Raw genomic sequence first — 27,171 nt, 5'->3', positions numbered from 1 at the left:
TTTTACTATGTTATTATCCATCATTAAATTGTCATCAAAATATTTGGGACTCTGTTTGCAACTTGTGAAAGAGCTCGCTCAGTACAGAAGTAGATTAAACTGGTGGTAGACGGCAGGCCAGGGTACTTCTGAGAACAGTAATTGGTGTGTGCAGATAATGAAGAGAGTTTGGATTCCAAAGAAAGTGCCAGCTTAACACACCCTCCATCTACCCATGCATCGCTGCCTAGTGTTGAGAATTACATGAAATATGATCTATACTATCAAAATACAAAGAACAAAAGCACGTGAAAGAAAGATTACGCTGCATATTCAAATTTGCAATGTGCTGTGCTGGCACTTGAGGATATTTGATTTAAAGGTCTGCAAATGGGCTTGATTGTGTAAAAACATCATCACTCAGTTATGCCAAACACACACAGACACAGGCGTGCGCACCGACATGAACGCAGAAGGCCACCATGTTAGCAGAGAGACTGTGCGCCGAGCCAGCGCAGCATCAACGGTCTGATTTATACCACCGACAAAACTTGTTTTCGAAGATCGCTCTTCACACAAATATGCCGCAGAGCACAGCTGGAAGCCATCACCCTGCCGTGGAAATCAAACGTGGTGGGATTAGCCATCCCAAAATGTATTTTCTAACGCAAATCCCAGAGTAAACACAGAGTCGAGGAATGAGACGATGACAAGGAGGTTGGAAACAAACTGTTAGAGGAGTCTTTGAACGTTTGTACCAGATCGGGCGTTTGATGTTGATACAGAGAGATGAGAGTCAGCAGTGGAGATCAGGAAGGGAGGAGAGAGGGTGGGGGAAAAAAGACAGAGGGTAGGAACTACCAGGCAGGGTACGAGGAGTAGTCGGAAACATTTGAAGTGGTCTTTCTAGTAAGCCAAAGAGGGAAGCGGCGAGAGGGAAGAGCAAACAACGTGCAAGTGTGAGAAATCCTGGGAACTGCACTGAATGGATATCAACACCAGCCACCCTCCCAGCATAGTGTTTTCATTAACATGGGATTTCCAACATAGAAGTACTGATTCCAGCGCAGCCATGAATACGGCCCTGCCTCCTCTCTAAAAATCCATCTCCCAACCTCAGCCCGTCATGGCTAGATAACATAACTCAGCCGATTGCTATCTCCGCTGTGTTATTGCTTTTGGATTTAGCAGGTGGACAGAACTGACAGATGCAGCAGATACCGCTCAGCTCTTCCAGACACAACCTGGAATGTTATGTTATCGTACAGTGTGCGATCTATGATTGCCATGCATGCAAGAGGATATTAACAGTTTCTAACAGGTGGCAAAAACCTGCGTCATTAAGATCTCAGATGTGACCCATATGATTGTGACAGCGCCAACCCATACATTTTAGTCAAACAAACGAAACTATCAGGTTCTGTTTTATGCTGCTGATCACAACTCTACAGGCCGAGGAAAATCTCTGCAACAATACACAAAGTGGCTCCGTCATATTTTCCATTTGCACAACCAGAGCTCAACCTCAGGAGGGGTTGTAATTTCCAATTCTTGCAGGAAAGGTGCGACATTTACTGTACCGGCCAGTTGCTTAGGAATATGGCTAACAGTATTACATTATGCAGAACAAAAATAATGAGCCGCTTGCTGGAAGGTTCTCTGCCTAATTTTTATGGAGCTTGGGCAAAACGATGCTAATCTAATCATTGTCCAGAACAAGCAAAATCAAATCATTATAACTTAGGAGCAAGACTTTTTTCGAAACTTAACATTTCATAGTGGACGTGATTCTAAGAAAAAAACACCTCCTCCTATAAATGAAAAGGTTAAGAGAGTCAATTTAATACACATGGATTTTGCGGCTACAGCCTTACTGGGTCATATTTGGTCTAATGTGACCAGTATCTTACGGGAGCTAATGTTAGCTTATATAAGCAATGTTTTTATATGATACTTTTACCCAGTCAGTTTGTTGACTTCATGACTCTTCTCCACTTGTACTACTTTAACATTAGCTTAGCATTTTAAGCAAATTGTATAGTGATTTAGCATTTAGCAATATCTAACCAAAGCCATTTTCAGATATGAACGCCAGATAATGTCCGGTGCAACCATCTCGGACATTTGCCTTCTCTAATACAGGCCCTCAAAAGACATTTCAGGAAAATATCCGGACTTCAGTGCATGTCTGAAAGCAGCGAAATATGGGACTGTTGTGTTTCTAACTGCTGTGTGTTGACGTAGATCAAATCACGATGGTTCGAATGATATACAGATGTAAACACAATAGGTCCACACATCCTAAACATAAATCTGATATGAGATGCACACAGTGGAACTAAATGTTTCTGTGGATAAAAACAAACAAATCCTGTCATCCTCGAGAGTACGACAATAACTTTTCCATGTTAGACACATGCCTGTCCACTGGCTACTCATGTAACTAACTGGGGATCATGTAACTTGCCATTATGCCTGAAGAATCACTCTGTGTTTGCCCACAAACAAGAGCAGCATGTGATCCCTCACTCTCACACACACACACACACACACACACACACACACACACACACACACACACACACACACACACACACACACACACACACACACACACACACACACACACACACACACGTATTTCATCCACACTTCCTTTCTCGCTCTGTCCACTTCACTCCTGTCTTCTTCATTAATTCGCTCAACCACTAAATCACTCCAACTCTGCCGACCCACATGCACAGACCGAAAGAGCTGTGATGATTAAAAAGCCTATTGGAAATAAAGTGGATGTAATCAAGTGTGACGAGCTCGAGAGTAAATCATTAGCGCATTTGTCTCAGTCCAGGTGTGTACTGTGGTTTCATTTGAAGGTGAAGATAAAAAAAATATCATTAGATTTCCATCAATCATTGATCTTTGATATAAAATCTCCTGCTCACTTTGGGAAAATGGGTAAAAGGTAATAATCTGAAGTAGCAGCAGTCTGTCATGACTATTAAGTAATGTGATGGCAGAGTAGATGGGCAGCTGGTGACTGCAATGCTGAGGTCAAAGCCTTCAACAAACTACACAAACAGCAAGAGAAGTAAGAGTTGGTCATTAAGAACAGAGGAAGCAATTAAGATGGAGCTGCAGAAAGATATTATGTATATTACATATTTATAATAAACCAGAAAGCAAAGAGAGATACACGGACATAGAGAAAGAAGCAGAATCTGTTACGTGGCTCTTACTCAGAACTTCATCCTTGGCCCATGTGTTGTCTATTACCTCCTGCTTCTTTGTTTCTGCCCTACTTCTAGCACACATACCCACTGTGCCAACAACACGCCAGCCAAATTAATAGGAAATACACACACACACACACACACACACACACACACACACACACACACACACACACACACACACACACACACACACACACACACACACACACACACACACACACACACTCTGGAGTAAGTGCCAGCATCCTCGCTCCAAGCTGGCGTGAGTACAACACACTGTTGCTTATCCAGTCAGAGCTTCCACCAGAGGCTATTTTCCAATCAAATCAAAAGAAGGGCTTAGCAGGTAGGTCCGGCCCTTTGTCTGCTGAGCTGGATGGCTGAAACAGACACTATGAGAATGTCCTCTGTGTTTGCTTAGTTGCTTTAATCCAATGTTGGGCAGTCATTGTAATCCGCTCACTTGGATAACATAATTACATTACAAAAACAAAGTTACTAATCAGACCAGGAGATTATTATCAAATTACTGAAAAAAAATCTTATGGTGGATCTGAGCCCTTGTTTGTTGTTGAGTGTGGTCAAGTGAGAGCTGGCCCGACACGAAGCGGCACATTATGTGTCCGGTGGAAAAGCCGACAAGTGCAGGTTTTGGCAAAAACATTTGAATGTCTGTGGTGGTTTATCCCACAAAAACACATAAGAATACATAAGCCTTAAGAGGTCTGCTTGACATGGCTGTTGAGACAACCAGAGGTTCTCATTACAAACCAAGATGATTTGAAACATCCCCTCAATGGAACACATATTGTCTGCATGTCTCAATTACAGCCTGAATTCCTCACTTAAGAAACACAAACACACGGAAATATGTGACGACACTGATAGTTAAGTGTGTATTTATTCACAGAAATGCATGTAAGGGTGCACAGACAAAAGATATGTGTATACATGTGGGAAATAACTTATGGTTTGTATAGCATGCAAGAGAACGACGAGGACATAAACTTCACACAGGCTTTGACCAACTCTTCCATTTCTACTAAACAGAACCTGCTGTGTGTGTGTGTGTGTGTGTGTTTGGGCTTGGCCTGGCAGCAGAGCTCTCTCAGGTTACCCACACACAGGAAGGCTCAGAGCAATAACAAAGGCCTTTCAAAAGAACCCTCAGCAGGTTAAGATAAAATGTTTTCGCTCTAACTGATAAAAAGCATCTGCAGCTTTAGTGAACGGGCGCTGGTATCAGTGGCGTGGTATGCGCTACAGATCGGGCGGCGCAGATTAAAACAGAACATGGGTTGTCTCTTTATTGGACACAAAGACACACACGGAGTGCTGAGAGTGAGCTGTGTGTGTGTGTGTGTGTGTGTGTGTGTGTGTGTGTGTGTGTGTGTGTGTGTGTGTGTGTGTGTCCAGTCCTGTAATGACAGAAGCACCTGTGAGGTTTAGTTCCTGGTTTAAATCAGCAGCCTGCCAATAATGCCTACAGGGTGAAACAGAAAACAAATTGTGTTTTATTGAGCGATACTATGTTCTAGACTCTTCACACGAGGCCACTTGTCCTGTAGTGGTATCCCTCTTATTACTCTCTTCTTCTCAGAAAGGCTTTTCCGAGCAGTCGTGTCATTATCTACAAACATAAATGCAGCAGTTGCAGGTGATTAGAGGTGAAGATTGTGCACAATATGCTCCGTGCACGTGTTTGGATCCATAGAGCCTCTATCTCTTTAGTGACAAGGTTTCAAGTGGTGTACATGTGGTTTCCTCTGTTCAACCCCACAGGTTGACCAAGACCACATTCATATTTATACGGAGGGAGAAGCCAAGGGGGTGTGTGTGCATGCGTGCTTTGTGTGTGTGTGTGTGTGTGTATGGGTGGGTGGGTAGAGGGGAAATATTTTTTGTATGGTCACGCGAACATCTGTGTGCCGTCACTTTAGCATGTGTGCACACTGCATGACTGTACCACAGGGTGTTCGCAGCTTTTACCAAGTTTGAATTTTGACTTTTATGACCTAATTGATGCCAGTTAGAAATGAAATACAAGCCCTTGTTCCACAAGGGGGGAAAAATGTGAAACTGGAAACAATTGTGTGCCTATCAGCATGGAGTCCTCTGTGATGGGGCATTTAGGGGCATCCAGAAGAAACAAAGAACATTTGTGAAAAAAACAGAATTACTTTCTCCAACTTAAGTCTCACTTTCTGCATTTTCATTTCTATCACTTCACTCATCACAGTAAATGCAGGTTGCAGACTACAGCCTAGTTCACACTACACGATTGCAGCTTTTAAGAGTTCACAAACAGCGATTGGAGTGAATTAGGCTCAGAGATTTCTTGGGGTTTTGAGGTTTGAAATCTGAACCAGGAAGTCTGAAATGTGATGTTTTTGGACAGCTCAAGCAAATGCTACTATTTCACCTTTGTTCTTTCTTTGAAATAAGTTTGTCACTATTATCAAAAGGAAAGCCAAAACTACAGATGGAGACTTCAATTTAGATATTTTTCCGGCTCTACAGACACCCTAGTGGCAGCATGTCCACCTTGTTGCATCTTACCTGGAAGCCCTGGATGCGAGCCAGGTAGTCCAACTGCTGTGCAGGCTGCACCGAGACGCCACAGGCCAGAGCCGGGTTCTTCCCTTTTATGGGCAGGGAGGCGTCAGCAGTGGGTGACTGGCCATTAAGAAGCAGCTCCCTGGCCATGGTAGCAGTCGGGCTGGGTGAAGAGGGTGAGCCGCTGTAATACGGAGGGTGTCCTGGGGGCAGCGGGGCAGAGCAGGGCCCCATGTCTTTGGATGGTATGTAGTTGACGGAGTTGCCATTGTTGCCGCTGCTGCAAGGGCCCGAGGCGCTGCCCCCCTGCTTCCTGCTGGCCTCCATCTCCTGGTAGACGTCGGGGCTGAGGTGGAGCAGACCTTTCTGTGCTGGAGGGGTCAAGGAAGAGGGGAGGGAGGAGAGGAAAACAGGAACAAATTAAATGATGGATAAATTAACAGAGATGAGAAGGTGGAGGAGCAGAGGGAAGAGAATGACCATGAATTGTGTTTATTAAGAGCATTAAAGGGACAGAGTAGGAGAAAGAGGGAGAAGGGAGAGAAAAATGGTTTATTATTCCTCTCGTTATTCAGGGTCAAATGATCGAAATACACACACTCCTCTGCTGCTCACTACCCCCATGACAGTTTCTTCTAGAGGTCGCCATGACCTTTAGAACAAACTTTGGACCCGACCAGGAACAGACTCACCCGTACCTGACATGCATGAATTTATTTTCATGTGGTTTGGCATTTCCGAGCACTTTCAAAGTGTCTGCTGGAAAACACACAGAACCTCTTACTTTCTCACGATAAAACACAAAGACACAGACACAAATGGAGAATCTAGCAATATCAGATTGGATTTGACTTCATCACTGACGGAAAACGGCATCGGCAGCTAACTGGCGTCCTGCTTCACTTCTAACGTCTCCTCAACAACAGACATGTTAGAACTCAGCGGCAGGTTCGCTCTCAGATCAAGGTTCTTGAGGGAATATTTCAGTGGCTCGAGGAAACATCCTGAGCGATTTTGATCCAGGATGCGGAGGAACCTTTGTTGTCTGAGCGGCTTTTCTTCAACAGGATGCAGCTCCATCCAGACATGCTGTGGTTTTAGCCAGCTAAGCGCAACAGCGATCCAAGCCCATGTTTGCAATCCAGACCATTTGGATAAATCTAAATGTTGGCTTCCTGCGCTCTGACATCACTATCCTGAAATGGTCGTGACAGGTGGAAAAGGGGGGGAAACACCGACGGGTTTCGTCACTATTCGGCTGCGTTAGAAATAAGAGGAAAGAAAATGAGATGTGAAAGGAGAAGACGAAATGTGAAGGGAGAGTAAAGGAGGAAAAAAAAGTGGGATGAGCTGGGAGCCAGTTCAGATGGAAGATGAGGTTGGGATGTGAAACCCATGCGGAGCCTCCGAAGTCCAGCCAAGGTCACCAGAGACAGGAAGACCAGCTGTGTATGTGTCTGTGCGTACGTCTGCGGGCTTGTTTGTGTGTGCGTACAGACCAACAGCTGGGAGAAAGCGCTGGACTGAGCACATGACTGACAGGACACTTCCTGTTTGAGTTAACATTACCATCTCTCACACACACACACACACACACACACACAGACACACACACAGACACACACGCTAGTCTAGGGTTTCTGGGAACCTGCAGACAGTATTTCCCATTATGAACAATGAAGTTTGCCTTCCTTTCCAGAGAAGCAGTAAAGCTGAAGGAAACAGCAATGAAACCCAGGACTTATTACTCATACTACAACAAACTGCCCCAGGCCAACAATGACACAACTTCTAGGATTTCCCCCCCCCCCCCCTCCTCCCAATCATGATGACAACTTTAATTTAAATTTACACAAGTAAAACTTGCAGGCCTTTGCATTCTGAGACGTCATAAAAATGTAAGGTGTTAGCCAACATGACATCAGCAGTGGACAAAGGGTACTGAAGAGAGGGGGGGGGGGGGAGGCAGTGAATGTAATCCATGTGAGTGTGTGTGATTGTCTGCTTAAGTGTGCGTGGGCGTGCATGTGACGATGTTTGCATGTGATTGAGCGCTCAAAGCTGGTGTCAGATGGCAAACAAGAGCGTGAGAGCAAGAATGAGCAAGAGTGAGACAAAAGGAGGAGACGTAGTGAGAGTGAATAAGTAAGAGTGACGAAGTGTGTTTGTGCTTGAGGATGTTGGACAGCGATTGTGAAATTGTGTACATGAAGTGGGAAGCAAGTTGGGGGAAAGGAGAGAGCGAGAGCAGTGGGGGGAGAAGGCGAAGGAGAGTGTGTTTGTGGTGCTGGTTCCAGGCAGTTTTGGAGGGGTCCCACCCAGGCTCGGCGTCCAGTGGGCCAGGGGAGCGCTGGAGGGAAGCCAGAGTCAAGCATGAGACTGATCGAAAACAGATAGGGCTGAAGCCCGCCGCTATAAATCACCACGGTGGAGCAAGACCTTCACATAGTTCACACATGCACAAAACGGACGGACACACGCACACACACAAATATATGCACAGCAGGAAATGAAATGTGGCAACTCGAGAGAAAAGCCCTGCTGCAATACCCATGGGAATAGAAGAAAGAAAAATCACTCTCTTCTTACTTCTTTTTTGCTCTCCCTTCCTGTCTCTAAGCCACCGTGTTTGTTGTAGCGCTGCATCCCACAGCTTACCAGGGCAAAGGACACTGACACACACCCACACACACACACACACACTTACAACAACACAATGAGTGCTTGTGGATGCCTGAGGTGTGAGTGTTCCGTGTGGAAGATGAACAGAAGTACAGAGCCATTAAAGGACAGGCCATGAGACACATTTACCTAATTTCTCCAAGTTTGTCTAACATAATGCTGCAACCACAGGTGTAGTGCTGCTTCTTTAAAGGGATAGTTCACCCAAAAATGAAAATCCACTCATTATCTCCTCACCACTGTGTCGATGGAAGGGTGGGTGAAGTGTTTGAGTCCAGAAAACACTTCTGGGGTAAACAGCATTGCAGCCAAATCCAATAAAATTGAAGTAAATGGCGACCACTTCTTCAAACGTAAAAGAACAGAAAAATAAACATAAAATGCTTCCACACTGCTCCTGTGGTGTCATCCCAGTGTCCGTAAGCCCCGACATTCAAATTTGACTCGAAACTTCGTCATTTACACCTTGTTTTTAGCCTAATTTGGTATTGGATTTGGCTGCAATGCGATTTACCCCTGAAACTCCAAAAGTGTTTTGTGGACTCAAACACTTCACTCACTCCTCCATCGGCATAGTTGTGAGTAGATAATGAGTGCATTTTCATTTTTAGGTGATCTGTTGCAACACTACACATACGGCTGCGATGCATTGTACAGACACTGACATGTAGACAGCAAGTTGTAAAAACAGCTGGCATTCATAACCACAAGGATACAACAAGTTCCTCTTCTTCTGATTGAGCCTCTATGTTGCACTTAGTGGCTGAGAGGAGCTCTGACACCTGTATTATTGAAGCAGACTTGCAGTACCCACCAGTGACCACTGGTGTCATGATATAAATAAGGACTGATATTATCTAGTGTGACTTGAAAAGCCTTCTAAGATTTTAAAGGACCTGTGAAGTTTTCTTGTGGCTAAATGTGGATTTTGTTGGAGTCACATGTTGCATTTCTCACTAAATCCCATTGTTTGCATCTTTAAGAAAAACTAAAACCCTGTCGAATGAATTTTCTCTCTCGTAACAACATAGAAGTCGTTTTCAGACACGACCTATAGGACTTTGCCTTTTACACATGCACAGCGCAGCGGGAGGTTCTCTGCACGGACGCGTTCACAACAGAAACAAATCCTCATTATTCAGGCGACAGGTGGTGCAGCCGGATGCAGCAGACAGAGGCAGGAAGTGACGTATCAATTCCGTGGCAGGGATCATGTTTACAGAACCCCAACACCGACTCTTATCACCACAAACTCTCTTGACATCTTCGTCTGTGTCTTCTATGTGTGTATCACCACTTTTTCAGGGGGAGATGTTTGTTTTCTTTTTTTCATTTTTGCGTCTGTCGCGTGTTCAGCATCATCAACCTCCCCCCACTAAATCGCGGTGAATCCAATGAGGGATCCTCGAATTCTCCTGACTTTATACTAGGGGGCCAAGCGGAAAAACTCTGCAGACTCGGCTCTCACTCGGATATTTGCGTTCACACATGCACCTCTTCTGAGAAAAAAATCTGTGGAGTTCAATGCATCTCTGCAGCTTCACAAAGCCACATTTTTTAGAATATTATATTGTGCAATGTTTGCATCCAAGTGTCTTTGCCAGCAGTCTTCTTTGTTGGCACGCAACTGCCACCGACTGTCAATCAGCGGAATAGTGCAAAACCAACAGCAGGATGTGAATTACGCCACGCGCGCTTGCACGTTTGAATCCGCCTGCATGATACAAATAAAATGAGGACACACACGTAAACACTGCAGCCCAGTGCTTCTTAATACTAGGAGAGGACTTGGCTACGAAAGTAAGAATTTGATGTGTAAATATCAAGATAAATGACTTTGGTCCCCGAAACTTTGATCACACAGAAATAGCTCAAGACAACCTATTCTCTATTGCTTGTGTGAGAGTTTTTCCTCTATAAATACACGTCAGCACAAACTACGATTCAGCACTGTTTCTCACGTATAAATTTTTTTTACAATCGTTCTCATTCCAGAACATATTTTTTATTGAATACGCTGCAATTCTGCAAACTGATTGAGTTATTCCTTCTTCCATTTAATGAACAACAAAGTCAATCAAAACAACAGACACACCAGAAATATCTTCTATTCAGCAATCACAAGACACACACATAGAAAACCGAGACCAGCTGCATCTGTTTGAGTGAGTTGTAAATGGTGTTTATGCAATAAACATTATTCAGACATTAGCGTCGTGTGAGTGTTCTGTGGTTTGGGCAACTTTAAAGAGGTAATTAGCAGACAGTTAAGCCTCACGCTGAGTGTGAGATAAACTATGAGTCGGAATGGCACGGGACCAAAGACACACTCCATGCCAGCAACAGGAATAATCACCAAAGAAGGAAGACGTGGTTTCCCAGGGGGCTCTTCTGTGGAGGTATTGGGCAAGGCCTGGAGTGTGGGCTACCATAGAGACCACAACCACCAAAATAAGTTTACCCAACAGAGCAATCTTTTATCCCTAAACACAATTAAGGTGATGCATCTTTCTCAAAATTGGACTAAATCACAGATATGATTGCTGTGTAAATTGTGGCAGGGGCTCCATTGTCATCTGGATTCTGTATATGGAGCGTGGACCAGCAATGAGCAAACACAAGAAGTGCGAGTGATTGGTCTCACCCGTCTGCTTTGTTCTTTCTAACATAGGAAAAGCTGAAACATCACATCAATTCTCCTCTCCGGGCCGAAAGCTGGATACCCCTGTGCTGGCAGCGCTGCCAAAAGCCTCCATTAGACCCAAGTGACGACAGCACATTCAAATCTAATAAGGCTATCTGTTTGTTTTCCACTCTGCTGCTCCACATCTCACAGGCTATTCATTTGTCCCTTTAAACGGCTCTTTCTCCAGCTGCTGGCATTTACTTCGCTGCCATTTGGAGTGAAACTGCTCGCAGTCGTTTTATCAGAGTGGGACATCACAGCAAATCAAGCTCAGGTAATACGACGCACGTAAATCTGCTTAAGCAAACCCAGGACGAGGAATTCTTTGCTTATTCTACCTTTAATAAATATTAACTTACTCGGCTCTCACACCATGTGGAAAAATGACAGCGGTGCCAGACACTGGAGAACAGGAAAACAACTGAAAATAGAAAGTGAAGTCTTGTAATAGCATTTTGACTTTTCTGTGAGCGGAAGACCCTTTCATTGTTTTTATTTTGATTACAGACGAGACGGCCAACTCAACAACAGACACAGCTGATGGAGACCAGCTGCTTCCTACAAAATTGCATCCATGCACTTTTTAGAGAACAGTCCTTCGCCCTCTATAAATGAAACGTCCCTTAAGGCCCTCACATTCCCATGTAGATTCATACATAAATCCTGTCGTGAAACTATTTTGTCTACGGTATAAATTTTCCATAAGTAGAGGATTTTTTCCAAATGAGAGAATGACTGAGGAGGAGACGGTCTTTTATGTGTCTCTGTGTTTGCTTCATATCTGATCCCAGTTTTGACAGAGACAGATGGACGGAGACAATCATCAGGGTTTATCTTGGCTTTTTGCAGTGAAGCAGAATCTTGCATTATGCCTTTGTTACAGCACTGTGACATGACATTTTTCAGTGCAGCAGGAGACTAAACAAGAATTAAGCCTTGTACGAGACTTAATCCTATACATAAAGTCTGGGCTGTGTGTGTGTACGCAGACATGGTTTACACACATGTGCATGAGAAAAAAGTTTTAAAAAAAGAAGACAATGTTGGTAACATTTAACAAAGGATGTGGAATCCAGTACCCAGCAGCACTCAGTTTACTTCCATCTGCACAGGGGCCTGAGTGTGTAGATGATGAAATGTACCCTCACGACCAGTGTGATGGAGTACTAGGGCCACTTAATAAAAATAATGATTAAAGTCGTAATATTACAAGAAAAATAGTCACAAATCTATGAAAGTCACAAGAAAGTCACAATTTTCGTGATGCTAGAGGGGACAAATCAGAAGATAAGTCTGTCACCAGCATTAAACAAGGTATGTGGTGCATTTTGTTAGCTATAAGGTTCAGTAACAACGATACATTTAATCTTTTGGCTCATCAGCCCCACATTATCATTAGTATCAGGACTTTGAAAGAATCACATAGACTTGGACAAAGTTGCCTCTTTGAGAGGAAATGGTTGTTATCATTGGATACATCTGCGTGATATTCAAGGGTTTTCATCGTTTCTCAAGAAACATTCTGGATTCGGGAGAAGCGGAAGTATGACGTAATATTATGACTTTGCACTCTCATAATATGACTCCTTTCTTGTTAAATGACCCGTAATGTTTTTTTCTTCAATATTTCCCGAATACCAAGCTGCATAGTGTGGAAATATTGGCATAACTTGATGATTTCAAATTTAGACAAGCTGGCCAACACTGTGTAACTAAGCCTGACTAAAAAACACCAGAGGCACTGGATCATCCGAGTTTCACCTAAATTGCATACTTACATATATTATAATATACATATAGCTTGAATAAAAAACTGCCTCTATCCTTGTGGCATCATGTGCCAATAACTGCATAATTGCATCAATTGTAATGAAACAGTCACAAGCTGAATCTAAAGGGATGTCATATGCAGATACACAAGAGTATGCCACTATACATAGCATGTTGTACAACAATACTGCTTTATGGGCTAACGTGCATCAACTGTGCAGCAGTGTTTGCAATGACAATTGAGTTAATTCAAAGTTCCAGCACTTTTAATGGGCTCTTTATCTTACGTTGCCTGCAGCTGGCATGTGTTAGACACAGCTAAGTGAGATATATCTTGCTTCATATAAAGCCTTATATCATATCATCACATATCCTGCCTCATGATGTGCTTTGTGTCTCTGTGTGTGTAGGATTAAGGGAATGTGCGTGTGTGTGTGTGTGTGTGTGTGTGTGTGTGTGTGTGTGTGTGTGTGTGTGTGTGTGTGTGTGTGTGTGTGTGTGTGTGTGTGTGTGTGTGCATCTGGACTCCTGCGTGCTTGTGTGTTAATCCTGAGTGAAAGGCTACGTTTTTTGCACAGGAAGGCAGTGGGGGGACTCCCCGGAGGGCCTCAGTGTGCCGGCTCTGTAAGCCTGTATGAATGAGCCTGAATTCGCAGGCTCCCCACGAGGACGCACGGCCGATTAAGCTGACAGTCAGAGGCCCATTGACCAGTCACAGAGATTAAACGCCGGGCCATCTCGACAGCTAAAACCACCTGCAGGATGGAGGGAACGATAGACAGCCGGAGAGGAGGAGGAGAAGGAAGTGGGAGAGAGACACAGGGAGACGTGCGGATACTCACTGTTACTTGTCGCTTCGGTAAAGGACGCCTTTTGTCCGTTCCAGCCTTTGTTGTCCATCTGTAGTGATGCAGAGAGAAGGAGAGAAGGGGGAGGTAAAGAGAGATGTAGATCCTTGAACAGACAGCTTCTTCACGCATGTCTGACAAGTTCCTTCCTACTGTTTGGGCCACAAAGAGACGAGCGCTCACAGGAGGGGACGCTTAAGGAGCCTAGTGTCCGTCTAGGCCAGCTACTTAATTAAAGGGGTTGTCAATGTTTAGCGACTATAAAAAGGCTCTTATTCAGTGCGTTTCTTCTGCTGCGGTATGCGTAAACACACGCAGCCATAAACACGTGTGTGAAAATGAAAATCTCTGATGTGTGTGACAGCTAAGGAGATGACATGATTGTAAACAAATACCACCCCCCCCTCTCCGTCTCTCACTCTCACACACGTCTCTTCTCACTCCACAGATCACCCACAGTCCCAGGATGGGAATGTAGTGCAACACAGTTGGCAACAAAAGGGGAGGCAGGGAAGGATGGAGAGCGACAGAGAGAGAGAGAGAGAGAGAGACAACCTATCCCACAAAACAGGATATTGTTTAATTATCCCACAGAGCCCGGGGGTTGTCTAAGGATCTAAAGAAAATTAGGGCGTCAAAATAATTTTCAGTTTTTTTCCCGTCAATGCACAGCCATGTATTAGCCAGTAACTCCATTGTGTCCAAATATTTTGACTTGAGTGTAACCAGAAATGTCTCTCTGCTTATTTCCAGTACAGCACACTGTCATTTATCTGAAACCTTAGTCATCAAATCATGGTGGTTTATGGGGCTAAAAAATTAAACCATGCAACGAAGTGGACAGGAATTTAATAACTTTCCAAAATGTCCTTGTCAACACTTGTCACAGTGTGATGGGGGTTCAGCACTGTCAAACACATGATGAGCTGAAGCTTAAGAGGTTTTTCAGGGGTAAATACACAACAGACCAGACTGAATATTAGACTGTTTAGTATGAAAATGAAACATTGAATGCAAACTGTGTTGTGGTTTCTATGGAGAATAGAACTCAACCTCACAGTCATTCTGATCAGAGCAATGTGTCATCCTTTGGCTGTATGGTATAGCTGTCTGAATAAAATATATGCAGCGGCACATATCTAACTAATGAGCTGTCTGGGGAACGCTGAATAGTCCTAGTTGTGATTCCTGGTTGTGTAACATCATCTCTATCTAAATATGCTCCCTTGAGCTTAAAAACCAATGGGGTGAATAAAGATGATGGTGATCAATGGCTGCTTGCAAAACACGTTTGGTTCAGAGGAGCTGAGCAGGTTACATAAGAGAGGTCAGCAGCGCTGGGATTCGTGATGTATCCAAGGATCGCCTTGGTATCAGTATTTCATGAATTCTGCACGGGGCTGTAGAGATAGTGTATAGACAAAATGATGGTGGTGCATAGAATTTCTTTTTATGTAATCCTTCAGCATACAGCTGCATAGGCACTCACCGACCAGCATCACCATCCCTGAAGCCCTGCGGCTAACGGGTCCGGAATACCAATTACAAAACGCACTACATGACATTTCAGAGTAAGAGTGTGTGTGCGTGTGCGTTATGTGTGTGTAAGCAGGTTTTCTCTAACATTACAAGACAAGGGTGCAGTGCCTAAGCATTTTTGCAAAGCAGGACCGAGAGTGAAAGAGCGACAGTAACAGACAGCTGCCCACAGACGCCCTACAAAAATGTTGGTAACTTCATGTTTGTTCCCCGCTTCACGTCACAGTTTCAGGAAACATGTGTGGGTGCATCTCCTTGCAAATTGAGTGCATCTCCTTGTGTGCAGGTCAATAACACAACAATGTGAAAGCGATCAATTAATCACTGAGCACATTTTTGCTCTATTCTTCTAGTGAATGTGTGAGTGTTATGTGGAAAAGAAAACAATGCCTGTTTTCCACAATGATGTAATATGTGTACTTATTTACACAATGCACCACAGCCAGTTGCTGTATGCTTAGATTAAAAGAAATCTATTCTTTAACAATTAATTGACTGTTAACATAGTTAAAAGTACACACCATGTAATTGCAACTTCCATGGTTTAATACTGATATAATACATTTTCTGTAAATGAAAAGATTCTTTCTGCTCTAATTCAAAAATTAAGTTAGGGTTACGTCGAGAACTGGTTTGATTATTAATCAAATAATGAATGGGCCGAAAATTAAACAGTAACAACTTTAAAATCCATGAATCAATTAATTAATCATCATTAAGCATAAACAATAATTCACTGGTTCCAGTTTCTTTGATGTGAGGCTTTGCTGTTTTATAATGTTGTGAAACACCACTAGCAAATTGAAGACACCATAATGGAGCAATGACATTTTACAAGGTTATAGATTAATTGAAAAATTGCTGATTATTAGAAGCCTTCCACCTCCATGTAAACGTTATGCTTACAGTAATCATGCAGTACAATAGATGAATAGTTACACAACCAAACAGAGTGGTACGAATATCAAGTTGCTCCAGAAGATGTGAGTCAGTGTAAGCATCGGTGGTAAAGTAGATCTCGTACCTCGGTGGGGCTCTGAGGGACTGTGGAGGCCTTGTATCCCAGCTGCAGCAGCATCGCCTCGGCTGCGTTCCGCTTGGCCACTTTCTTGTTCGGCCCTGTTCCCGTGGCAACCTCGTTATTCACCTTCACCTGCATGTGCACGGATGCGAGAACAGACACAGGAGGAAAACACACTTGTAAGTGCATGAGACACACTTGCCCAGGTGATACCAGATCGCACGGTTTTTCCATGACTTTGCTTTAGTTTCACACTTTCAGTCGACAGCACTTTGCTTTCTGGCTCGAGTCAGCCGTGCAATTTGCATCGCACAAGAAGGCTCCAAGTGAAGTGTTTGTTTTCCAGTGATCCCAAAACATTAAATCTGTCTTCACAGAATGTAAACAGATATTTCCAAGAGAATATCAGACGTCGTTATGTTATGCAAACAGACAATTACACTGTACAAATACCATTCGGGGAGCCAAGGCCTGTGAAGAGCCAGGCCTCAGTGCACTTATTCAAAGTGGTCTGACATGCTCACTGAGAGCTGGTCTGCATGCATCAAGTAGGCCACGACTTACACTGAGCAGGACGGCCTAAATAAATTACCAAATTACTAAAATAAACACAATTACTCTTTTATTAAATGTTAAAGGACTATCAGCCACACAAAGGCTCCGGACACAAAGTGGAGCCTCTTTTTTGACAAAAGATGTGAAAACAGAGACTCATTTGAGCCCTGCTGCTTACCGAGGGAAACAATGTGGAAATTTTAGAAGAGTGAGTGGATGGCACAAAAGGAACGCACACACTCGCAGGGCTTAATGTGTGTATCAAAGAGGCATGGAGAATAGGTTTGAGGCTGAATTACTCCCCGATGCTAAGAGAAGCTCTGTTCCTCATGTGAAAGAAAAGATTTACGGAAGGAGAAACAAAGAGGGAGAGTTTGACTGAGAGACACGCACACAGACGGAGACACTGCTGTTAAAATGTGCATAAATTTAAAATGGACTGGGCTTTGCTGGTTGTTTGAACAGCAACAAAGCTAAGAAACAGAAACAGACACTGACTTGACTTAAATCTTGATGATACACACAGACTGTAGCAACAACAGTGATCTAACATGCTTAACATTTTATATTTTTCTTTCTACCTAAAGAGACAAATGTGTGAGATGAAGCTGTTATCAACACACGCAAATATGCATTTACATACATGTAGACATTAGACTGTATAAATAGATGGACGACGTTTCTCCAACTAATGAGAAATTAAGCCAAAATATCACATATACAAGAGCTGCCGTCTTGCCCCAAAGACGTTATCTGGAGCCATAGTCTGCACAGTAGTGATCGGGAGTTGGAGCCGGGGTAGCGAGGTCCCGTCTATGCACTCGCTTAACCAATCGGGAATCAGCCTCAACTGTCAATGATGACATTTCAAACCCATTTTTGGCATCAAGTAACCAATTAAAACCAAACTCACCAGCAAAATGATCTAATATCCGTGTGATAAGAACTACAACTTTCACTTGTCGTCCATCTTTTTATACAGTCTATGATGTAGACTATAATCTGGCCTCTATGATTCCTGTAATAGCTACAAAGCACTTACATGATTCACAGTAAGACCGTTTAAAAAGAATATTTTTACGATTCGTAAAAGCCCTTACAAATTGAGCTTGATTGGATGAGTCATGTCTAATGGTGAGCAACTCATTACAGCATGACGGAAACTGAATGATAAAGAGAAACTGAATAAATGCTTTTCCTGATACATATGCAGAATAATGCCTTGATCTTGTTATAACTAAATTAATAGCGTTCATGAACTGAGAAAGACTGGCAGAAAGGATAGCAGAAGGTAATAGATAGCTTTACATTTCGACCATGTAAAAGTAATACGGATAAAATGGATACAAGCGATGTCAGTAAGAATCAGGCAAATCTAATTTAAGGATGAGAATACAAACCCAACCATGAACTAATTGACAGGTTTCCAATGAACTGTGCTCTCGTTACATAAAGATGTGGCTTTTTTTTATTTGTGACCTCAAACACAGTAGTTCATGCAACTCGGAAACAGGTATGTAGCATCTGTTAAGGTTCCTTCCACATACAAAGTCCCTGTTCTGTTTACTGGATTAGCGATAAACAGCAAATCATCTCTAACTTTGTTAAGTGTTAAAGGTCACTGCTGCAGCGAGACCACGAAATCTTATTCCGTTAATGAACACTGGCTCCCAACTACACCACCACAGTCTAACGTGTAATTCTGAGGTACGGAACACCATCTGGGTGCTTTCTTCACAGGCAGCAACAGCTTGAAATCTAAATCTACGAGTATAAAAGAGTTGGCTGCACCACTGAGGGACAACAGGGCGGTTAAGATGGATATGAATCTATTTGAGGTTTAACTGCATGTAATAAAAATGGTGAATATTTAAAGGAACATTTCAGAGGGGGAATTGGGTGGATGAGAAACAGAGGGGCGGAGAGAGGAAGACGTAGAGGAGATGTGGGGAGGGTCAGAAATCATAACATTGTAAAGAGTAGGTTTTCTAATTTAACTATAAATGATCTTCTACGTACAAAATGGTATCAGAGCTGGGAGAGCACACATGACAAAAATAGCAAACCAGAGCATGGTCCCAGGAGGAAACTAAGAAACCTGTGCTCTTGCGGAAAGAGGTTATATAAAGCTGCCAGCTTCCTTTGGTCAGACGGAGAGGGTCTATTCTTGCTCTCGCCATTGGCTTGTTCTCCCAACAAGGTGATAAAGCATCTTCTTAAATATATTTCTACTCATACTCTGATCATATCATTTATCTATGAAGGCAAGTTAAAGCAGATTATCATTCAGCTCCTGTGCTTCATGGGCATATATTTGCTAAAACCTGGTTTCTTACAAGAGCATAGACTGTGACAGGATTATGTAAGAAATGAATTACTGACCTGCATGATGAACTCCCGGCGTCGGGGCATCCCCCTCTCTGAGAGCAGCAGGTACTCGGGCTCCTTCTCCTTCTTGGCCTGTTGGATCTGGGCGAGACGGCTGATGGGGTTCATGCCCTGGCCATAGTCTGGTCCCGTCTGGCAAGAAAAGAGCAGACACATGGTGATTGATTTCAAATGTCAAATTCTATTATTGCCTTATCGGAAGTTTGCTGAGCCTACCTGATAAAAGGGGTGTGTTCCTTTCGTAATACAAAGCAATTCATAGGTTCAAGGAAATTATTTAAGATTCAACTGATTTTTTACAGCACCACTGGCACGAGATGATTCTGTTGTCCTAAAGAGTATGATGACTGGCAGTAGCAACACCTCTAAGTTGACTGCACCTCGACAGATTCCTTCCTTTTTACGTGGCCATTTGATTTCACAGAATGAAATCATAGCCGGCCTTTCCACCCACACTCTTGCCTTCCCCTGCCCAGCCGTTTGTACCTTGAGGATGGTTTTGGTGCGTTTCTTGTAGTGCGTCTTGGGTTTCTCCACGGCGGGGATGAAGGGCAGCTTCTTCAGGTCCTGCAGAATGGTCAGAGCGGCGCGCTTTTTGGACAGCTTCTTGCTATTTCCTTCGCCATTGGCAGAGAACTCCCCCACAGAGACGCGAGTCAAGAAGCTTTTCATGTGTGGGGGGCCGCTCTCCTTCAACACCTGGTGACACCAGGGGGAAAAGAGGGACTTTGTGTTAATAAACATCTAGTTAATTTTGTGTTACACCAGGTTGGTCACGAAATGGTTTACAGAAAACAGACAAACAGTTAAAAGATAAAGTGAAAGACGGACAATAAATCTGTCTGTGTCTGAGCGTTTTTGGTGTGTGTGATATGTGTGAGGGTGTGTGTGCAGCGCGCTCTGCGAGCAGCTACACCAGGTGGTCCAAAACATCTGCTCTTGATGGTCACAGTGCTACCCACCCATATGTGTGTGTTATTCATATACAAAACACACACACACACATTGATGCACAAACACACATATGAAGAGTAACATGTTCCTAGATGACGGTCCCTGGTGGTGAAGGCTCAGTTTCCTTCCTCTAGTCTCTGGTCACCTGGGAGACCTAAAACAAACACCGGCTGGCGTTAGGTCATGCTTCTGCAATCACATCCACTTCCTGTGAAGTCCAAGAACAGTGTGTGTGTGTAGCAGGTGGGTTTCTCTCAAACCTTATTCAGAAAAACACACTGGTGGAAGAGTTGGGTTACACACACTTACTGACAGTACGTTTTCAGCTATTGTGGACGCCTTTTCAACGCGTAGCTTTGCTGACTTTCTCCCCCTGTAGCTACAGCTGCTGCGTGGAAGTGTTTCTCTGGACGTCCACTAAACTCTCTTTCCTGGGCCCCTCTCCCGCTCGCCTTCATTCGAGTTTAATTTCAGGTGCAGACAGCACAAATTGTAGCGATCAGATGCAATCTAAGAACTGTTCATTTAAACCCAGTGACCGATCAAACTGATTAAAATGATGAGCGGAACCTCAAGAATTCCTCAGATACTTCACACATCAACACAGACTAATACCAGACCTCGGAGAGAACAAAGGACGATGTGCGCACACCGTTTCCTCCCCGCCACAACAAGACCCTCGCAAACCAGTGTTTTGTTCGATTAAAATAAAACGATAAAGTCGGTTCTGCAAATGAAAAGATAACAATGACAGGTCAAGTAAAACTAGTCCCATAGCTCCTGCCACAAACATCATGGGAGTCTGATCACAAGTGGACAGCGTTAATTTTGTCCGTTCACACTTGACATTAAAATTCATCCTGTGCTGTGTCTCCTGTGACCTCACATAATCGGATCTCACTTCCCCGCTCCATATGCAGATGAACACATATGTCATTACTGTTGGCAAACACCAAACTATGTCATTGATTTATTGTGAAACTGGCAGGGGACACAAGCAGAGGAGCCAGTCCTACATATGTGGCCCAGGACGGATTGGCGTTCACACAACGAGAAGAATGTGGCCATATGCGTCCCAGACCACATTCTAATGTGGTTCGAGTGATCAGATCTCCTGTTACAGTGGAAACTATCAATAAAGACATTAAAGTCATTTATCTGCTGTGAAATTGTATTTTAGCTTCATTAAATGTAGGCTGAAATATTTAGGTTTCTTTACCGTATCCCTGAAGGTAACTGCAGGACATTCTGGTTGACACTGCTGACACTGGGCCTCATGTTTGCTGTCAGTGTACCTGTCAACATTCCTGCACTATGACTGTAAGTATACAGTATGTAAGGATGTGTGTTCGGCTGTTAGCTTGGACAGCGAGCGCTCCAAAGCTTCTCTCCAACACTCTCGCACCCGGGGGATGTACTCTGGTCTTGCTCATCACCAGAAAAGGGAAACGCAACATGGCAGCTTTGTGTACATTACCACATTCAATGGGACTGGATACGTCCCATTTCTGACTTATTTCAGCTGTGCCAGGGGTGTTGATAATGACAGAGTACATCACTGGCCACAGGTCGGCTGAGATTATATCACTTAAGAGAAAATAAATATGAGCTACTAACAAAATATAGATGTGTCTTGGTTACGGGCCAGCAGGCGCAAGGTCTATAAAGATGAGTCGTCTTCTGTAGCTGTGCTCACTTAATCCCTTCTCCCTCTCCGTACTCATCACAGACTCCTTCAAACATGTGTAACTGCTCAGCTCATGTGGTTGTGCAGGATGGTAGGTTAACCAAGACATAAACACTCCTGCACCAGAGAATGGATTTGCACACAAGCTGGTTTTCCCACACACAAACACGAGCACATAGAAAGATAAACAGTTTCTTCAAGTTATGGAAACCAGGACGATGTTTGCTTTCCTTTCCTGATCACCCAAAACACTTGTTTAATGGTGAAACACAGAACTTGCACGAATGAGTGCTTGCAGTGATAAGATTTACTTGTGCTTTGTGAAGTGAAAACAAAAAGGAAGAAATCAAACTTGGCCTTTATAGGTAGATGGTCTAGTCGACAAAGCGTATGAGACAAAGTGCGTATCTGTGCACACATGTCACACACTCCCGACCCAGGATGGCGGCAGACGAGCTGCAGTCAGTCTGCTGGCAGACGATACGGGATCTGCGCCACGCCGATGGGATTTCAGCACTTTCATTTATCTGCACACACCCACACACACATACATGCAAACAAACACACAAACACACCTGTCTCCCTCCTAATGACAAGGATCAGGTTGTGCACAGGAAACACTTGGTAATTCAATGTTGATGTTTTTTTTTTCCAGTCCCCTTCTCTTCTTGTCTCTTCATCTCTTCTTTTACAAACATGGGAGGCCTTCTCTTTGGCTTCTTATGGAGACATTAATACCCTGGGCAGACGGAGGATATGTGCATGCGAGACCTCAGGTACTCTGGAAGAGGAGGCTATGGGAGCAGGGTAGGACAATGGTGGGGACTGGGAGAGGGAAGAAAGGCTCTTTTGTGATGAGTGGTGGATGGACAAGCCCTGAGGGAAGCTGCTTCTTGTAAGATGGGTGGTTCTTGGCCCGGACCCTCTTTTCTTGTGTCCTCCTTGGAAAAGGAGCCTCCGATCCAACACACAAGCTGTGATTTATAGATTGGTTCCTCTTTGATGCTGACATCTGTTTGATATTGCCTGACGGGCGGATTAAATGAGCCAACTGCCTCTCAGGGTGGCGGCGACCCTCATCGTTGCAGAGGGATGAGAAAGCAGACACTCGTTAGCAGTGACTCACGAGTAATTTCATGCCCGAGTGAGGGCAGGGATGAGATGATGTGAAAACATGGCCGCTGCGAGCCGAGTTCACATGAGAGATGACCATTATAGTTCTGTGTAGGATCCATGAATGCATAACAGTGTACAGTGCATGCATGTGAGCTTTGGGTTGGCGGTGTGGGAGTGCAGCGTTTCTTCTCAGAGCATCAAAGAAGACACGGTAAAGAGGAGGAGACATGGCAGGACAGGAGATGAGGCCAAACTTTGTCTAATGAGTTATAGTGTAATGGATCCAAATGGGCAAAAAGAGACGCGTTATTCATACTTGGTCTCCAGCCACAGCGTAGTGGCAGTGTGAGAGCATATTGCATGCAACACGCTGATTGAGGGTGAAAATGAATCTGCTGGAGAACCATGAGGAGTATGAGGGGGAGAAAGGGGGCATGTTATGCCAAGAGAGGGAGACGATGATTGCAGCCTGGCCTTCACACGGTTTAGTTTGACATGGCACAGAGAGAAAATGTGGAACGACTGATATCCAGAGATGGAAAACAAAACTAATCAACATCTTCATGTGCAAGAGTTTTAGCAAAAAAGAAAACAAAAAAGAGAGAAATTCAGGAAACAGGACTGTTTCCTGCTTCCTGACTCTACTTTAAATCATGGAAATCTATTTGAAGCACAGAAAAGGCTGAACGATCCAAGCAAAACACACACTGTCACAGAATGCACACAAATTATAATGTGTGAAATAGGCAAAGATTATTAGCTGTTGACATAGATAGAGATAGATGGTGAAAGACTGACAAAGTGGGAGAGAAAGCACAGGGAGAAAAAGTTCCTGATTTACTGCTCATCAGACAGCGGTAATGAACAGCCAGCCTCTAGACTGACAGCGAGCAGAACAGAGACTGATTGGAGGAATGTGGCTGTGGTCTGCTTTTAAAAACCGCAGCTCTCAGCTTCCAATTTGGAAGGACTGAAAATGAAAGTGGAGTAATTGCTCACAGTGACAAAGACATGGCAGATAACGAATCACATCAAACCAGATTTAGCAGGCTGAAATTATTAATAGCAGTTCCAGGAAGGATAGCCATGTCATGCTCTGATGAGCAAATGTGTTGCAGAACAAAGATGAGCAAGAGGAGGGGGTGTCAAAAGGGAGGATTGGACCACTTTTCACGTAATTTTTCCTGTGTTGTGTAAACTCTTATTAGTAGGAAAAGTCAACAGACTGAGCAAAGTCTCCCTCCCTTCCTTCCATCCCAGCCTCCATTTCCTCTCACCCCCATCTGCCGATCCCCGTAGCCTCAACACGCTACCGCCCTGTGTGTGATTTTTGGGAGTGATGGTAGGAGAGGTGGAAGGGAGGGATTCTGGGGAGGAAGGGAGGGGGCACACAGAGTAAACTGAGCCTCCCATGTTTTTGGCACCTTGCAGAGTACAGAAGAAGAAGAGGGAGCAATGAGGGGAGAGAATATTGGATGAGTCAGCGAAGATATGGCGAAAGCCAAAGAGAAGAGACCCAGCAGGTCATTTGAGGACACACTGGAGGTTTCGGTGGATTTGGAAAAGTTGTGGGCACTAGTCGCGTCCTGTAATGTCCAGAGGATTCGAGCCACACGAAACTCAAACCTTGAGCAAGGCAGTGGAAAAGACCAGCTGTAGATTGTAGCAGCACTGGGCAGTTCTCAGCTCAGTTCATCAATGTCACCAACCCTCTGCCAAAAGCTTTTCCCAGAGAGGCAGGTCTGAAAAAGATTATGTTCTTATCAAACAGACACCGCCATGGCTGAACAGGCAGGCCAGCACTGAGGTGGCTTGAGATTGATTTCCACTAATGGTCACTGCGTGCTGGGTGTTGAGCCGACAGTGAATGTACTCAGGTGAAAAGGTAAATCCCTGCTAGGTCTCTATTTTTTTCCTTAAAAAGGCCCAGCAAAAGGGGTAACAGAAATTAAACCCTAAACTTTGCCACGCACTGTCAGTTTTTGACTACTGACAACGAGACCACATGTTTTGCAGAAAACTGAAAACCTCTCCATGGCAGGAAATGTTGGAGCGATGCAGCCACAGTCAGCGGCAGGTGTGTGATGAATAACACGACGCACATGCGAGAGAGCACAAGCGTAACTTGTGGTCAAGCACCGAGCTGATGTTAGTTTTGTCAGATCATGTCCATCTGGTGGTACTTTTATATAACACATTAAAATGAAGGTAATTTGACGCTTGATATTCAGCAGCTGCTAACTTTTTTATAACCTTTTTTGAGAACAAGATCTCTTCTGCAAGACTCTTGAGTAGAGAAAAACATTGGTATAGATGCAGCAAAATATTGATTGGCTTAATGACTCATCATAGACAGTTCTGCCCCTCAACAATGTGCTGGGGGTTTACAAACATAATGAATGCCACAGCTTAACATAGAAAATTTAAATTAAAATATGGATTAAGGGTGGCAAAATTGGTGCAATGTGAAAACATAAGGAAGGTAAATAAATTGAGCAACAAAAGATTGGGAATGTGACATATTTGTATCAATTTCTATATTTTTTTCTAAATGTGTTTGTAATTTAATATTTGTAAGTATTTAATCTCGTCTTTTCTGTGTGTGGATGAACTGTCCCTTTTGTTTGCTCTCCCGCTCGGCTTAAACTCCCTGTTGGGGGACGAATATTATAAAGGTATTTTGAATTGAATTGGAATATCTCAGTCCAGACAACACTAAAGGAAATTAAACATTTCTGATCTTCACTTACTATAGATATTAAATTTACAAAGCGGGATGAAAATCAGCTAAGTTCTCTTGATAGAGGAATTATTTTTACATTTAAGAAGACTTTTAATAACTTTTAATACTTGCACATTTTTTACGACCTTACATCCCATTCGTCTCTTTTTATGGTTTCTCTAAGTGTGAGCAAACTTAAAAATATTAGTAGATTGTATTTTGCTTCACAGGAATTTACAGGCTGACTAATGAAGGGATTATTGTTACAGGACCGGATGATCAACATTAATCAGAAATCTTATCAGCTGAGTCACTGGGACCACGCTACTAAAACCCATACAGAAGCCTTGAATCAGTCTGGGAACTTAACACCATGAGAATTTCCACAAGCCTTAAAATCCAGTAATCCAGTTAAGAATTCCTACGAGCATATTTTTTATTTTTAACTACGTCAAAGATAAGTGACCGCAGTTCATATTTCATCATTACTGAGGGTTAAGTCTTGATCAGTGTAGCTCCCTCAGTTTGAGTTGTTCTGTTTTTGTAATCATTACAACACTGTGGTATTTCACAAACTGAGGAGATACATCATGACTCCTCATATATTCCCTAAATGCACGGCCTTATCCATTCATTCATTCCTGTGATAACTTCCAGGAAAATCAAGACAATTCCGTGTCACTCGTTTGTGGATGTGATATTTAAACTGTCATGTCTTTCTCACCTCAAAGTTGACAGACAAATTCCTCTTGAGGGCAATTTCGTAGACCAGGCTGATCTCTGATTTGCTGGCATCGGTACCTTCCTCAGTCTCCCCTTTCTCTTCTGGGCTCTGGGAAAGAAAAAGAAAAAACACAGGTCAAAACATTAAAAAGGAGTCACACAGAATTGTTATTACTCAAATTTGTGTCACCTCTCGGTATAAGGTGTCTAAATGGTTCTGTTTTGTTTCTTTTTGTTCTTGTCTTCAGTTTTAGTAGTTGTCAAGTGGTGAGAAAAGCTGGTTTAACGGGAGTCTGACTGTTATGGTGAATGCTAATGAGACCTGGAAGAGCCTCAAACATCATTTACAGGGGATTCAGGTTTGTATTTTGGTTTTACAGTAAATTGGAAATACACAATACCATGAATAAGTGTGTACACTGTTAAAACCCACAATATGTCAGGTAACATTATGTCTGTGGATACAGCTGCATTATTAATGCTAACCGTGTTGCAATGGCATTATCATAGTGAGTCTACTGGGCTTTAAAAAAGTGAGGTAGGTGCAAGGTGTTCTCCCCATAGCATTCCCGGCAAACGCAATAACAAATCCCAGTTCTGCAGATATGAAACTATATTCAGTCATAAAGAACACTTGGTGCTTGAGGCCTGCTATGATGTTCCTTCATGTGTGGATATTTCTTTTAATAATTTGGACCAATACAGAGATTTT

The 27,171-nt window shown here is 43.4% G+C and overlaps 1 protein-coding gene across 1 annotated transcript in view; it reads right to left on the bottom strand.

Moving 5' to 3' along the window:
* Positions 1 to 27,171, bottom strand: part of stau2 (staufen double-stranded RNA binding protein 2) — an 81,702-nt gene that overhangs the window by 31,384 nt on the left and 23,147 nt on the right. Inside the window, exons 7-12 of the mRNA XM_034571893.1 lie at positions 26,461 to 26,568; positions 19,744 to 19,956; positions 19,252 to 19,389; positions 16,318 to 16,446; positions 13,749 to 13,806; positions 5,772 to 6,139 (exon numbers count right to left, since the gene is read on the bottom strand). Of these exons, the coding sequence (XP_034427784.1) occupies positions 5,772 to 6,139; positions 13,749 to 13,806; positions 16,318 to 16,446; positions 19,252 to 19,389; positions 19,744 to 19,956; positions 26,461 to 26,568 (1,014 nt within the window). The remainder of the gene's footprint in view (positions 1 to 5,771; positions 6,140 to 13,748; positions 13,807 to 16,317; positions 16,447 to 19,251; positions 19,390 to 19,743; positions 19,957 to 26,460; positions 26,569 to 27,171) is intronic.

This window comes from Hippoglossus hippoglossus, chromosome 20 (genome assembly GCF_009819705.1).
Source record: "Hippoglossus hippoglossus isolate fHipHip1 chromosome 20, fHipHip1.pri, whole genome shotgun sequence".
In the NCBI taxonomy this organism is placed as follows: Eukaryota; Metazoa; Chordata; class Actinopteri; order Pleuronectiformes; family Pleuronectidae; genus Hippoglossus; species Hippoglossus hippoglossus.
This window is presented reverse-complemented; position numbering and strand designations above follow the sequence as displayed.